The sequence below is a fragment of the Protopterus annectens genome, chromosome 4.part0 (assembly GCF_019279795.1).
Source record: "Protopterus annectens isolate FY-2018-M chromosome 4.part0, PAN1.0, whole genome shotgun sequence".
NCBI classification, from domain to species: Eukaryota; Metazoa; Chordata; order Ceratodontiformes; family Protopteridae; genus Protopterus; species Protopterus annectens.
The window spans coordinates 6,486,430-6,503,004 of record NC_056733.1 but is presented as its reverse complement, the minus strand read 5'-3'; the positions used below and the strand labels follow the sequence as shown (position 1 = coordinate 6,503,004).

Genomic DNA, 16,575 nt, shown 5'->3' with positions numbered 1-16,575 from the left:
TATATATACACACACACTATATATATATATATATATATATATATATATATATGTATATGGCGATGTGTGTAATATATATTACACACACATTACATATATATGTATATATATATATATATATATATATATATATATATGTATATATATATATATATACACACACACATTTTAAATATATATATATACACACACACACTTATATATATATATATATATATATATATATATATAATTGTGTATGTATATATATATATATATATATATTTAAAATGTGTGTGTGTGTATATATATATATATATATATATATATATATATATATATATATATATATATATATATATACATACACACACACAAAGTGAATTTTGCATATTATAGATATTTTAACTACCAAAGTATTAGAAAATGATATTGGCAAGTAGTTTCTTACATAAATTTGATGTGAACTATCGATCCATACAGAAGAGAAGTTGGATTTATATTTTTACTTCTATTAGCTAGCTTAAGCGAATGATATTTGGGAAAGTGAAGTCTGATTTACATCTTTACCTTTATTGGTTAGGTAAAGTTCATTAGAATAATCAAGTACATTGGATGATAAAGTTGCTCGTATAAGCACCTTCATTGGTTAGCCTAAAACATAATAGGCTAAAACATAATATTTACATATTATTTGTCATTGGCTGATAGAAGCGCTTTATATTATGTTAAAGTGGTTTTTGATTGTGGATCTGAAGAAGGCTTTAATAGCTGAAAGCGCTTGTCCTCTGTATTTCTGTTTGTTGTTTTGTTGCTATCATAGTCTTAAATAAATCGTTTAGTCAAGTTTTACGGTGTGGAGCATCGCTTATCTTTTGTTTTTTTGATGTGTTAAACTGTCAGAGTAGGCAAAGTCAATAAAATACATTCTTAATAAGCAAGTTAAGGATACAAGAATCTAAAACAAGATAATCCATATATATGATATACTTGATTAGCATGTTTTTTTCCCCAAGTTTAAACACAGAATGTATCCAAAGTGGAACACTGCAGTCACATTACTAACTGCACGTGCAGTCACCCTTGCAAAGTCTACTGCCTGAACACTTTGTACCCCTAACATCTAATGCTGCATGAACGCAGCTCTCTACAGTACAACAGTGAGACTCCAATGTGTATGCCAGCACTCAGTGTCTCAGTCCATTCTTAGGTTATCTGCCTTAATATACTTGGCTCCTAACACCCAGTAACTTACAAGAGTGTGACTCAAGTTAACACCCCTCTTCCACATACTGCACAATTTCCTAGGAAGCTGGTAGCCTTAAGGTAAACCCTTGACACATTTTCCAAAACAAATTAGAGTCTGAAATATACCTACTCTCAGGATGGGACACACTCCTTCACTAATAGTTTTTTTTTCCCCTGGAACCATAGATGTTCTGCTTGATTTACCAGTGGGAATAGTCAAATGTACTTAATGATCCCAGGTCATGAATCATATTTAGTAGGATGTTTCATGACCAATAGAGATACCCACTGAGAAACAAAACATCCCTTCTCTCTTCATAGTCCTACTCCCCCAACCACCTTCACTGCAATCACAGGTATAAAAAGTAAAAACTCGCTTTAGGTTCTCCAAATATGGTTGACTATAAAAGTGTTTATCTAATAATCATGTTTTATCATCTGTTTAAGCACATATGAATAGCTGTATGTAACTGACCTTTAGAGTTTGAAAACATGATGTTCTATACTCTTGAATCCTAATGCAACATAATATACAGTGCATTCAGAAATTAAAAAAAAAATGCTGGTTATATTTAGAACATTATAGATAGCAGCCTCTGGAAGGTGTACACAGTTGAAGCATACTTACTGTAAAGTGCTGGATGCTACATATTACAGCACATGGCAGACTACCACTGTATACTGGAATCACTGCTTACTGCGTGAATACGTCGAGTAGTGAACAGAAAATGCTGCACATATTGTAAGTATACCGACTAGTCATAAAACACTGACAGCTTAGATACTGCAAGTGCTTAATACTAATTATGAACTGATCTCGGTGAAGTAAAATGCAGTCAAAATAATATTGTGAACTCCTAAAAGCAGTAGCACAGTATCCCACACCAAGAACACCCATGTCATTTAGCACATGGTACCCCAATATAAAATGAACATGAAGTCAGAGCAACTCTGCAATATGCATACCCAGTGAACCAGTATGAAACCACTACTTGTGGTGTGCAACAACTACCTACTTTAAGAAACCCCATCACCATAACCAAGTAACCCATCTACTGGGAACCAACTGCAAAATTCCATTTCACTAAACATTCACAACTGTACCATAATGCAGGACCCAATTCTGTCTTATTCCAAGTACATTACATATCTTCAAAGGAGATTCCCTTTGCCTATCATCTTCCAGGAAGATAGCTTTTAAATTACATGTACACTTTCCCACTACACTGTAAATCCCCATTAGACAGCAGGAATATTTTTAAAGGTCCTAAATGCAGACTACCATTAAAGGTTAATATAGACCCCACTGTTCCTATTAGTTATAGAAGCTAATTATTACTCTTATTAGTTATAGAAGCAGAGCACGCTTTGAAAATTGACCAGCTTTTTGTACAGTATTTTTGTTCCTCACATATCAATAAAATTCAGATTTGTAATTCCAAGCATTTCTCATGTTTTAAGGAGTGTTCCACAGATGCAGTAGAATACATTTTGTAAAATGTATCCGACCTTATGCAGAAGCTGCAGGCAATCACCATACTTAATGCTATGAGAACACCAAGATAGTGCAAAAGCAATGCTGAAAGCTGTTATGACACAATAAGGCACACAGAATAAATTAGCTGGACATATAAAAGGACAACTGGATTCTATTATTAAATGCTCAACTTCTGTCCTCTCCGTATTTATTGTCCTTATGAATAAACACAGCATTTAAAATATTTTAATTTGACTGTTTCTCTCCACTAGAACAGCACCTTACTGTACTGTGATGGTTCAAAAAACTTTTATCCCGCCCTGAAAAAAAAGTCTCCAATTCATTTATGTCATCAAGGCCACTGAATACGGGTAGTTTTCTGGCCAATTCACTCCCCAAACTGACATCACCATGACCATTCCAAAAACCCACCCATGCTGTGATGCCACAGCTCTCTGGTCCTTCCCCTACCCATACAGAAAGTAAAAGGTTAGAACAAGGAAACAGTACACGAGTCAAGTCTCCTGCTGTGAGCTGTCACAGCAGGTAACAGATCAAATTACCCTTAGCACTTTGACAGCTAGGGAAGTTAGGTTTGAAGGGGGATGGAAGACGAGTCAAAGTAGTACAATTCAGGCTTCACAAATTTGCATGCTTTGTGTTTTAAGTAGTCATTGAACAGAATGAAATGTTACTTAAAAATGACTGAAAGACAGCAGTGTACGCACATAAAATCAATGCAGTGACAGGAGTTTTAGGAAGAAAGAGACCTGCATAATTACAGACGAGCACTGCATTGTGGGATACCTAGAGGAAGACTAAACAATCAGAATTACTTCAAGATGCTAGACTCCATGTGGTCAGACTCAGAAATTATGTATAAAAATATTTAACAACCTGTAAATAGTCCCAGAGTGGTGTTAAAATGTAGGAAACACCAAACCATGATGAAATAAACATGTTTTTTTTTTTTGTTTTTTTTTTTTGAGTCTCTGGGTGTGATTCTCCTTTAAGTGTACAAGCACAACTAGAATATAAAAGTACTGTATGCATTTCTTAAACTAATCCTAAATTTGCAAATTGTTTTTTTCTTTCAGAAAAGAATTAAATTACATCTACTCCCCACAGTTACAGGTGCACAACTAAAGGTCATGCAGAAAAAGAAAGTGCACCTGCAATTAATGATGTACAGACAGAGTGTGTTGTCAGATTGCACACATTTTGTACCACTACCAACAACTGCTGAATGAAGGTGGACCCACTCCATTATCAACACTTTGTGCACCAGTACTCTGGCTTGACCAATTCTCAGGGTGTCTGCTTTACTTAATCTGCTTGGAACCTCACACCTACTGAGGTAACAAGGGTGTGATGCACTCCTCTTACACATACTGTATGATTTCCTTGGAAGCGGACTGTTTTAGAAAACACAAGCCAAAAAATGTGTTTACCCAGAGTCAAACAAAATTAGGTTTTGAAATGTATTTACACTCATTGCAGGATACACCACAAGAGCATGGCTCATCAAGCTACACTCTACTTCGCTTTGCCCACCAACCCAGCCCTTATCGTCACCCATCCTCATTCTCAACATTTACAGAATTTGACCACTCCCACAGCTTCTGCAACTACACACTCCCAGACCATCGATCACCACATCCTATTACCTAAGCATTTCAATACCTCTTCCTATAACTTTACTCTACAAACTTCAATAGGAAATTAATAAGTGCAACTATTTAAATTTATTGATTTAACCTTTGTTTACCGGGAAAGTCCGACTTAGAATGAGCCAATTTTCAGTGGAGGCCCAGGGAGAATCCTCCAGACATATCTTTGTAACATGGAAGGAAAGCAGAGCACCTGGAGGAAATCCACATGAACGGAGGGAGGACATGCAATCTCCACACAGAAGGCACGCCAGATGAGAATTGAACCGGAGAAACTCTTGCTGTGAGGAGACAACACAAATCGTTGCATCCTCTCTTAAATGCATAAGAAAAATTATCATTTTTCATATTTTACTTCTCCCTATTAGCTAACATCACTTCATAGTCTCCTCTCAAACTCATACCTTAACACCCACCACCCACACAGAACAACTCAAACATAAATCAACCCTAAGCTAACCTCATCTATTATATCCACTACAAAATCTTAAAATGCCAACACAAACAGGACCAGGAGTAACACCTTCCAGTTCAACTACAAGTTTAACATACTTATGCTTAAGTGTGTTGTTGTGTCTTTCGGCTTTTCCCAGTTAGGGGTCGCCACAGAGGAACTCCGGTCCGCTAATGATTGGCAGTAGATTTTTACATGCCGAGTTGCCAGCCCTGATGCACAACCTTCAATGAAGGTACGCCCATTCACATATGCCTCCAGACAGAAGACACTCCAGCTGAGAATCGAACGGGACAACGTCTTACTGTGAGGAGACAGCGCTACCACAGCACCACCACCACAGTACCTATGCTTAGTGTGTAATAATAAAAAACATACCAGAGCAAAGATATCCAGTCCAAACTAGGCCCTACACCACCATTTTTACTGACAGCAAAACAGACTCTCCCAATTTCACATCTCAACCCACTTCAATGCATCAACACATCTCAACCCACTTCAATGCATCAAACCATAATTCAAACTATACAATTTAAAGACAAGTAGTAACTCTAAAAAAAAATTCTGACTTGGATTCCCAGATAGATAATGCTAACTATAACCAATGCCTGGTTAAAACCACATATTAAGGATGATGAAATTCTTCCACCTGGATACAACATATTTAGGGTAAACAGAAAATCAGCCATTCTGACCACTCACGCTCGAAGTATCAATGTATCCAAAACTCACACCTCAGTCTGGCAAGGTAGCAATTCTTTTATGTACTCTCAAGCTAAACCCTCACAAAACGTACTCATCTTAGGACTCCGCATCACACCACTACATGATGTTACCATTCTTGACAATATTTTGCTTGGGTCAATAAAAAAAATAAAAAACTTATCATCCTACACAATGTTAGTATAGACTGGAATTAAAACCAACTCTCTTGGCATAAATCTTTTTGATTTAACACATCTTATAGCTATTCCAATATGGCTTAACAAACCTCACTGTAAAGCAATCATCCTAAACTGGATCTTAACAGCTCCGCCTGATAAAATAACCCAAGCATGGGTACTCCTATACAATTGATCACCATGCCATCTAGAACAAAGATGAAAGCTGCACCTCAGCCAACAAAAAACACAAAGCAGCTGATAAGAACCAGAGATAAAGCATAGGAAAAAGAGTCTGCAACCTCTTCTCAGGGATACCATACAGTATAAAACAAAACACTGTAAATACCACACAGACACACCCTAGTTTTTTGGGATTTGGGAACTTGTGTGAACAATGACAACTTCTGAGCAACATGTGGTCATTGTTGTAAATAAGTCCTATACTGCACAGCTTATAAACAGCGATTATGTCTAGATCTAAGGCTGTCATTGACCCCCTATACTCAGCCTTCATTAGGCCAGTCATCGAATACAATGCCCTCACTGGCATATATCTGTCTGATTACATGAAACATCTGGAACACCCACAGAGATACCTTACTAAAAGGATACAAGACCTAAACAACATGTCCTACATGGACTGACTCAAAGCCCTGTCACTACACTCAGTATCCGACAGACTGCCAAGAAATTACCTACATCTAGCATACAAGACATCATCCAACCCAGTATCCATGGATTTACTGCACATAAAGTCAAATGGCATCCAGAAATACTCTGTCTAGGAACCCAAACCTCTTCTGCAGATTCAACAGAATGGTTTAGAGGGACAGGTGTATATCACAAGAGGATACAGCTATTCTGGAACAGTATCCCCATAAAAATGTTCACCCTGTCCATGTTCAATTGTAGCTTGGATGTATAGATGGGAAACAGACAATTTACCACAAGACTGACACCTGTACTACTAACGGACAGGAGGAGGAGGTCCTAAATGCTTTATCCTATGCATGGGTTCCCTCAAATTATCTATGGTATGATCCCAGTTATTCTCATTAAGAGCAACATACAATTATCAACCGTTGGAGGAGTAAGACCAAACCCCAACCAAATAGGATAAGTTCGAGCATAAAAAGGAAAACTGGCTATACTTAAAATGGCCATCAGGGACAGCTAGCATAGTACTTGCCTATAAAGCACTATATCAAAAATGATCCAGCCTCCAATTACCAAACACATCCAATTCCACCACTACTTGTAAATTCAATAAGCTCTACATAAGCACTAAATCTATACTTAACCATAATAGTCTCCCACCAAAACCACCATCCACAAACAATCTCTCAAGCTTTCATCCTTGACATCATCCCTACTCAAAACCATCAAAAACTCATACTTAAACTTTGAACAGATGCTCTAGCATATCCAATATCAATACTCAACAGTCACATATACACTTCATATGGAAAAAGGTCATCCATAATTCCTCTAAAGAAAGGTGGCACCTCACTAGAATTACTCAAAATAAAGACTACTGCAAGTTCCTCATTTTGTTCGAAAATTCACAAAAGATACATTAATTTGCAGTTTACTGAAATGCCTCCTTCAAAAATCTCCCATTCAACATGGCTACCAGCCTTACCACAACACCATCATCATTACTACTTAATACCAAATACCAAAACAGAACGTATAATGGTTTACTAGCTACCTCCCTGGCAGAGGTCTGTGTGTTAAATGGCAAAACATATACTCCACATACTTATCAGTGCAAACAGGCGTTAACAGAGTTCCAGTCAAGGCCCCTCATATTAAAACACAGTTAATCAAGTCTACATCTAACCCCTACTAAACCATAACAAAACAAAAAGTTTATACTGTGTACCAAACTCACACTCACCAGAGACAGGACCAAAGTTATTACGTCTTCAAATGGAAAACAAAGCCAGTCTTGCAGATCTGATATCAGCATATACAGTCATATGAAAAAATAAACACAGAAAGCTGGACACACATTGCAGGTTTCTTATATTTCCTTACAGTTAAGGCTCATGTACTCAATGCAAACACCCAGTAACTACTTATATTTGTCTGCGCGTCTCATATCTTCAAAACTTCACAACTAAAAATTCTATCACCTGTTCCCCCAAACAAAAATCCATCATATCCCACATAACTCTGAGCTGGCTTGAACTACAAAGACGTGTACCTAGAAGCAACTAAGAGCCCACAAAATACTGTACCAGACATCCAGAATTCAAACCCTAGACAAATTAATACAGTGGTACTTTACAGAGAAACAGAGAATTTGAATCCCAACAAAAACTTGCCATTGTACATTAATCTGAAAAAAAAACAAAAAATGCGAGATGCATTCCTTTTGATATATGTTTCTAAGCTGTGGAAAAACCTTCCAAATAAAAAAAAAAAAAAAAAAAAAAACCCAATATTGCCACTGTACATAAATCCACAAAAATTATATACAAATGCACTATTCTTAATGCATGTTCCCAAGCTGCAGAACAACAACTTTGTTCCCCTGACATTAAATAGCTAAATCATCTACACTCCTTTAAGGTCAACCTAAAAAAGACATTTAGCAAACAACTGGCTACGTTCATGCACTTACTCTCGGAAATTAACCTGCAAAAGTGCACTCCCAAGATAAACACGATATAGCCCTAAAACATGCCAATGGACAAAAATCCGTGTACTAAGGTGTTCTCTCCAAAGACACGAAACATCTTCGGCCATCACCATAATCTTCAAACTCCTGCCTACTGTACATCACTGTGACTTGAGCAATCCAAAAATGTGTTATATTGTCCAGATTACCAAAAGTCCTAATGATTTTTGAATATTTATGCATTTAACAAAGTTAGTTTTCCTTCTTGTTATAATATCCAAATTGTTTACATTACTGTGTAGCACATGCTCTCCTTATTTTGGTTGCACTACCGCACAGCAGCTACTTTCTATTTTCTTTGTAAAAGTACAGTTGTGTAAAATTTAAACCACAACAGTAGATGTCCTTGCCTTTATCGATGCAGTATTCCTTACAAATGGGATTCCCTGCCATGAAGCCCTCCGTTCAGCCAGTTTACAAAAGTCTACCATTGCTTTAAGGTACATTGAACATCACCTGCGTACTCCTTGCATAAGATAGGCATAAAGGTGACGTTCAGGCATACCATCCTCAGAACAAGGAAAACAAAGGAGAATTTGCACAGCCAGGAAGGGAAAAAGACCAGGGGGGACAGAGGGAGGGAGTGAATACTGCAGTGGTGAAGGCAAGGACATTGACCGTTACGGTAAGATTTTACACAAATGTACTATGTCCTTACATTCACCACTGCATTTGTCCTTACAATGAGAGAGTGCAAAAGCTCAAGAAGAAACCTGGGAGGAGGAAGCAGCAGAGCCCTCCAGGAAGCCATGAAGAATGGCAGCAGCAAACCCAGCCCTAGCTCTGGAGATACCATCCAACTGGTAATGTTGGGTAAAGGTATGCACAGAAGTCCAGGTAGCAGCTTCAAGAATAGAATTAGCATCTAAGCCTTTGGAAAAAAAAAGGCACCAGAAGAAGCCACAACTCTAGTGGAATGAGCCTTTAAAGAATGAAGGCTCACGCCATGAAAAGTGTAACAAAAAGAAATAGCCTTTGAAATCCAAGTGGAAATATTTGGCTCCTAAAGACTTAGGATGAACGGAAACAAAATAATTGGTCAGACTTTGACAGCTTTAGTTTTATCCAAATAAAATCTGAGCTATCTACATCTAAGATATGCAGCACCATCTCATGGTCAGATTGCGGAGAGGGAAAAAAAAGCAGGCAAATGAACAGAGTGATTAAGTGACAACTCATTAAACACCTTGGGCATGAAAGGAGGACAAGTACACAAGGAGACTCTGTCCTCACGAAATATCAGAAAAGGTGGACAAGCCATAAGGGCTTGCAACTCAGCCATCTGGCAGAAGTAAGAGCCAACAAAAGAACCATCTTCCAAGAACAATGTTGCAAGGAAGCTGAAACGGCAAGCTCAACAGGAGCCTGACTGACTCAATTTATCCAGAACAAAATTAAGATCCCAGGGAGAAGGAACAGGCTTTCTGGGAAGTCTAATATTAAGGACGCCTTTAAGAAATTGCTTAGCCTCAAATCTAGAAGCTCATGGGTGAGAAAGGCAGACGAGCAGAGAGAGCCAAGAAGTGGGCCTTAATACAAGAATAGGCCAAACCAGCACTGAGCAACTCACACAAATAAGAAACAAAAGGAACATCCACAGAAAGTGGGTCCAGGTCAGGAGAATGACACCAAATAGCAAACCTCTTCCATTCAGCTAAATAGGATTTACTAGCAGTACATTTCCTGGTCTCCTGCAGGACCTGCAGCACGTCCTCAAAAAAGATGTCTACGAGGAATCAAAACCCTATCACCCACAGTGTCAGTTGAAGCATGGACAGGTGGGGATGGATGAGAGACCCCTCATCTTGTGTGAGGAGATCCACCCTGAGAGGTAACTTGTGATGATTGCCCCTGACTAGATAGATGCAGAAATCGAGGGAACCAGTGCTGTCGCGGCCAAAAGGGAGTCCCCAACAAGATTTTGGGAGCATTCTATTGAATCTTGAACAGGACTCTTGAAATGAGAGGAAAGGGAGGGACTGCATAAAGAAACATCCCCTTCCAAGAAAATGAGAGGGCGTCCACCTTCCATACCAGTGGATCTGTGACTGGCTCAAAACAGAGGAAGTTGTCTGTTCAGCGGGAAGGCAGAGATCCACTTGAGGAGTACGCCACTGGTGAACAATGTTCAGAAACACATCCCTGTGAGCATCCATTCGTGGGATTGAGTGAAGGAACTGCTCAGATAGTCTGCCACGACATTCCAATTTGAAAGAATGTAAACTGCCTGAAGAGTCACACGATACTGGATAGCCAGATCCCATACCAGAAGTGCCAGCCGGCAAAGAAAGGTAGGATCTCATACCCTTCCTGTTTGTTGATATACCACAGGACTGTGGTATTGTCTGCAAATACCTTGAGAGGCCCTGCAATAAAGAGAGTATGAAAGGCCTGAAGAGCCAGTATAACAGCCCTCATCTCTTTGATGTTGATGTGTTCCTTCCGCTGACAAGGCGACCACACTCCCCTGAACTCTCAGTGAATCAAACGTTGCTCCCCAACCCACATCTGAAGAGTCTGTGAACAGATCCTGATAGGGAAATGGAGGCTGAAAAGGGAGCTCTGGATTCATCGACAACTGCTGAACCCACCACAGAAGTTCTTTCTTGAGACATGGGAGAAGAGGAACAGGAAAGTCTAGAGGATGCACATGCTGAAGCCACACCAACTTCAGAAACCACTGGAACTTCCTCGTGTGGAGTTTGGCCAGAGGAAGCATCGGAATGGTGGAAGCCATGAACCCCAGAGCTCTCAGAAACTCCCTAACAGAAATGGAGGCCAGGGGAAGAAGAGTTTGAAAGAAAGGAGAGTCAATGCCTTTGGAGGAGGCAGGGATGCCAGCATCGACACAGTTTGAAAGCTGCAACCCAGAAAGACATGATCCGGAGATCCTGAGTCAGGGAAGACTAAGTTTATTGTGAACCCCAGGGTCTGAAGAAGAAAAATTATAAAATGAAGACTTTGCAAAAGGACCTCTGGAGAAGGCGCCTGAATCAGCAGGTCATCCAAATAAGGAAAGATTTGTATCCCTTGAAGCCTGCAAAAGGCAATCACAGGAGGGAGGCATTTGATGAACACCCTTGGGCAGTAGAAATACCAAAGGGCAAAGCACAGAACTGAAAATGCCAGGAAACAGAGAAAGAAGACAGTTCCACTGAAATATAGGCACAGGAGAAACAAAGACATGTTTACGCTCCTGTAAAGCCTTCCCTTGTCCTAAAAGGACTTAAATAAACCAGCAGCCTCTTCACAAATTATCCAGAGGAACATCCAGCAACTTGGCCTTAATACTATCAGGCAAAGGTTGAAGCCGAAGTCATGAATATCTCCTCAGAACCAAACCAGAGGTATCTGCTGCATCCTAACTACATTGGATAGAATGACAAACTACCTGAGAGGAAGTCCCAAGCAAGGAAAGAGCAGAAAATGTACCCTCAAAGTCTGGAAGATCAGAAAGAACCTGTCAAGCCTGAGAAAGAAGAGCCACAACATACCTAGAGATATGGGTCCAATAATTAAATGGCCCTAAAAGCTAGGGTAGATGCAGTATAAAACACTCTTACCCAGCCTATCCATGGTCCTACTGACCTTGTCAGAAGACAGTAACTTGGACGAAGGAAGCAATTGGGACGGTTTATCAGTGGCTACAGACACCACAGAGGGATCAGCAGCAGGACATTTAAACAAAAAGGAGCAATCTTCAGGCACCCTATAAAACCTACCAGACTTCCTGGGAGCAGGGGGAAGAGAATATGGCGCTTTAGAGGCAGTGGAAAAAACATTCAATAAAGCGGGCAAGGCAGGAGGAATGGCCGCAGGTTTAGGAGATTCCATCTGCAGTAACTCATAGTACCCGTTATCCAAAATGTGGCCACAATCCCACTTAATTCCATCCTTAGAGACTGTATCCCCAAAGGAAATATCCTCAGAATGATTATCTAGAATATGAGAATCTTCCTCCTCAGACCAGCAGTCTAAAGGAGATCTGGGTAGAATAAGCAAGGGAGTCCTCATCAGAATCCACCTCAGAAGAATACAATTCTCTGTGCCTTTTAGGGGAAGAGGCAGACCAAGGAAGAGCAGGAACTGAAACCCCTTGAGGCTGCAACGACAGTAAAGCATTAAATAACCCCTGAGTAAAGGCCTGACATTTGTGGATCCTTAGGAGCAGAAGAAATACGGTCAAGTTTACTGTTTCTTTTTTAAAGGAACAGCCGTCATAGAAACCTGAGAAGGCCCAGACTCAGGACAGCATTCCACAACTGCAGTAGGAACCTCTTCCTAAAGAGAAACTGTGGAACTTCACTAGACCCCACAGAAACAGTCAACTGTGGTTCCCTCTGAATGCACAAAACGGACGCCTGCAAAGCCTCGTTGGACATGCTGCCTGCCAGATCCTCACCCAGCTGCAGTAGAAGAATCTGACAACCGGGTGAGCCTCCGGGCGCATAATAAACTCTGTAGAAACTCCTGGCAGAGGCTGGACAGCGGAAGATTCCGGTCTAGCCTTATGCACCTTTTTCTTCCCAGACTGCAGACCCTCAGGGCAGGAAGTTCCATCCATAGTACCCACAGCAAGAAACTTAAGTCGCTGGTTCTCGGGTACAAGGAAAGGGTAGAAAGCCTACTATGAAGAGTTTTGGGGACAAATGCCTGACAAACTGAACAAGACGTATGGTCATGAGCAGCACCAAGGCAAAAGAAAATGTGGTGGTCTTTATGAGGAATCAAGTCTCCCACACTGGCATTTACCCTTCCTGGATGACATTAACCTCAAACAGCACAAAACAAACAGAAAAAGTAACCAAAAACCCAACTGGGTACTTATCTGCCACTGTGAGGACTCCAGCAAACAGGAGCAAGCACAGAAAAGCCAACAAACAGAAAAATGGTTTAACAAAAAACATCACCTTTATACCCTACCTTACGCAAGGAGTGCACAGGTGATGTTCAGCGTACCTTAAAGCAACAGTACACTTTTGTAAATTGGCCGCCAGACGGAGGGCTTCACGGCAGGGAATCCCATTCATAAGGGATACTGCAGCAGTGAATGTAAGGACATCTATTCTTATGAATGTAGAGCTTTACCCCAGCTTCCTCTTGGGTTCTGACCCAGTCATACTTCCCCAGTCATACTTTCCCCGTAAACAAAAGCAAACTCATTCATTAAACAAAAATAATTCCTGCAGTCAACTAGCAGACAACTGCAATAATCTGGTAAACTTGAAGAATCAAATGCTTTATGTTAGTATTTACAGTTTTGTAAATACACTAGACATTCCATTGCTTTTATATGGTGACATCAGTGTTCAGGTTAATATTTATATTCTTCAAATAATACACAGTTGTGTATGCTATGCATGTTCTATAAAATGAACTGTTTAAATATGATGAGAATTTCATATTACTGCAAATCTACATTTTACAATTTTCAAAACAAATTAAACATGCATAGCGCCTTCACAAATCATAAATAGTAAAGCTACAGTCCTCAACAGTACCCCTTTCCCCCTTTCAAACTTAAACAGTTTATAAATCATTTTTATTGTCACACCTTTACAAAAACACACGCACGCGCACACCCCCCAACAGAACAAAGCACTTGTATCCTAAAATTTATTAGATCTCATCATCCATTGACTAGGTCAGTAAATCCATCTGTATTCACTTTTATTAGCCATGACACAGTTGACAAGAGAAGGGGCAAAATGGATGATTTACAGTGCTCAGATAACCAACTTACTTCTGAGATGTAGGAGGAAACTCGAATACCTATAGAAAACCCACAAGCAGGTGAGCAGAACACCACAGAAGTCACAACTACACATGATCAGCAGCTTTATATAGGAGCATCAACATTAGTTTCTCAGATGCTACAGTCTTACAAAAAAAATCATCATCTTTAAAGTAATTCTACTATAGCTGTTATTCATTCAGTTCTTATGATCCCCCAAGGGATTAACAGCTCACATAATCCACTCCATCACAAACTCCAAAAAACACAGAACAGCTGGAATGCAGTTCAAGTAAACAGTTTGCTGAAACAGTACACAGGAAGCAACGTTGCAGCTTTTCTTGGCATGTTATGACATAGCAGTAGTTATGACCAATAGAGAGAACCAGACACCAACTTGCATTTTACTTCAGGCAGTTCAGATTTCCCCTATAAAAGCAACTTTATAAATGGCTGGAGGACGAAAATGTGGGACACTTACACAAGACATAAAGGACACTTTTCTGTTAGCAGGGATATTGCAAAGCATACAAGACATTTGTAGCAATACAGAACAAGTAACCTCCATAACAGAGAAGGATTCAAATTACTTCAACAACATATACCCACTTCCCACAAACAGCTGAGTCACAATATTACTGGATTACAGTACCTGGATAAACAAAAAAGTTAGACAGGTGGTTAGAAAATGAATTTAAAATCACAAGCTAAAGAATATCAAGCTGCAGTTGGGTGAAGTGGTAAAATACCTTTTGTCTTTTTTGATGCTCCTCATGGTTAAATTAATAAACCTTAATACCCCCCAAGTATATTTGAACACCTGAATCGAATTAGAAGGCAATAACAAACATCACCATATTTACATATTTGTCCATTCTTATGAACCTTCACCCTTCTCTTGCATCTTTCATTCTCTTATCTCTGTAACTATTGTACACAGCCATTTGTAACCTAATTTTTTTCCTTACAAAATGCTGACATTGCCAGAACTGTCACGTAATATAATATAAATATATATTGATTGTTAACCACATTAAAATCATTATTGCTTGTAACCTTCATTTTTAAGAGTCTGCAAAATTACCTGCAAACAAAAAAATGCACGTTGTATAGTTCTGACCTAACATGGGAACAAGAGCAAGGGGCTTAAAGTGACATCCACATGCCTTACAACACAAAACATTCATGTCTTTTAAAAAGTATGCTAATAAGCCTATAATAAAATCAGAATGTGTAGATTGCTGGATTAGATCAAACATTTTTACATATGTATGAAGGTTTTCATATTTAAACAGCTGTCAATAATCACAAAAGAAGAAATAAACAATGACAGCAGAAATATCTGTAACAAACTACTATGGTCAAAGCGATCAGGAGATCTTAGCCAGGGTCACAATAAAATGAACGTCCATCACACTCTCGGTGCGCGAGTTTCACGGACATGACAACAACACTGTGCAACTTAATTTCCGTTGTATACATGCTTAACTCTCGCTACAATGAATTTTAAACAGAACACAAATAAAAATATCAAAATTATAGTATAAACAAACAGTACTGTTTGATACAAGGGTACAATCAACGATCGAATTCAATTAAAAAAAAAAAGTCCAGTAAATGTAATAAAAAGCAATTCTCTGACACCATGCAATACAAATGAAAACGTAACTTCAGAAGACTTACTTAGTTTTCAGACGAAATAATCCACATTTCATGAAAAGGTTTCCATGGAAGCATACCACATTTTAACGTCTCCTGTATCATCTACTGTAATGCGAATACTGAAAAGAGCCACATAACAGATACACAACGTGCATGTCTTCTGACAAGCTCAATGACACGTTCAAAACAGAACAAAAATATTTTAGAAATCGTTGACTATTTACACAAAACTGTAGTGGAGTACAGTTAACAAAATGTACAGACAATGCGCTGCGTTCCCTAACCAAACTACTGTTGACATTTAACTCCCCCCACTCTTAGTGAACCTGACAATAATATTCTCATTCCTATTTCCAAATTGCAAAACTTTATTAATATTTCCTAACCACATTAAACGTTTTAAAAGAAGCGCCTTTAGTTACACTTCCATCTAACCAGAAATGGCGCCAAACCCGTCGCACTTTGACACAACCAAATGAACCAATAAAAAAACAAAAAACTTCTATAGGCTTTGCTGCTTTCTACCAATAGAAAAAGGGTATTGAAGAGGAACATACGCGCGTCATCAGGATGTCTCCAAAAGTAAACAGCTGTTATATTTGTATGTACTAAGCAATGAATTGGTGCTTATTTTAATTACATTACTGTTTCATTTTTTTAAAGTTTAGAATTTCAGTAAGTGTCAAACGTCTTATTATTTTTTATAGTTGGTAGATGTTTTTGAGCCTGTAAGTACAGCATAGTAGTACTCATAATGGTTATATTTATTTTCATTTAACAT

At 38.9% G+C, this 16,575-nt stretch overlaps 1 protein-coding gene across 1 annotated transcript in view; it reads right to left on the bottom strand.

Annotated features, from left to right (window-relative positions):
* The window catches only part of ATAD5 (ATPase family AAA domain containing 5), a gene marked incomplete in the record, with an annotated part of 853,119 nt that extends 836,859 nt beyond the window's left edge, over window positions 1–16,260 (bottom strand). Inside the window, 1 exon segment of the mRNA XM_044068042.1 lies at window positions 15,816–16,260. Coding sequence (XP_043923977.1) covers window positions 15,816–15,847 — 32 coding nt within the window.
* Window positions 16,261–16,575: the final 315 nt, after the last annotated feature.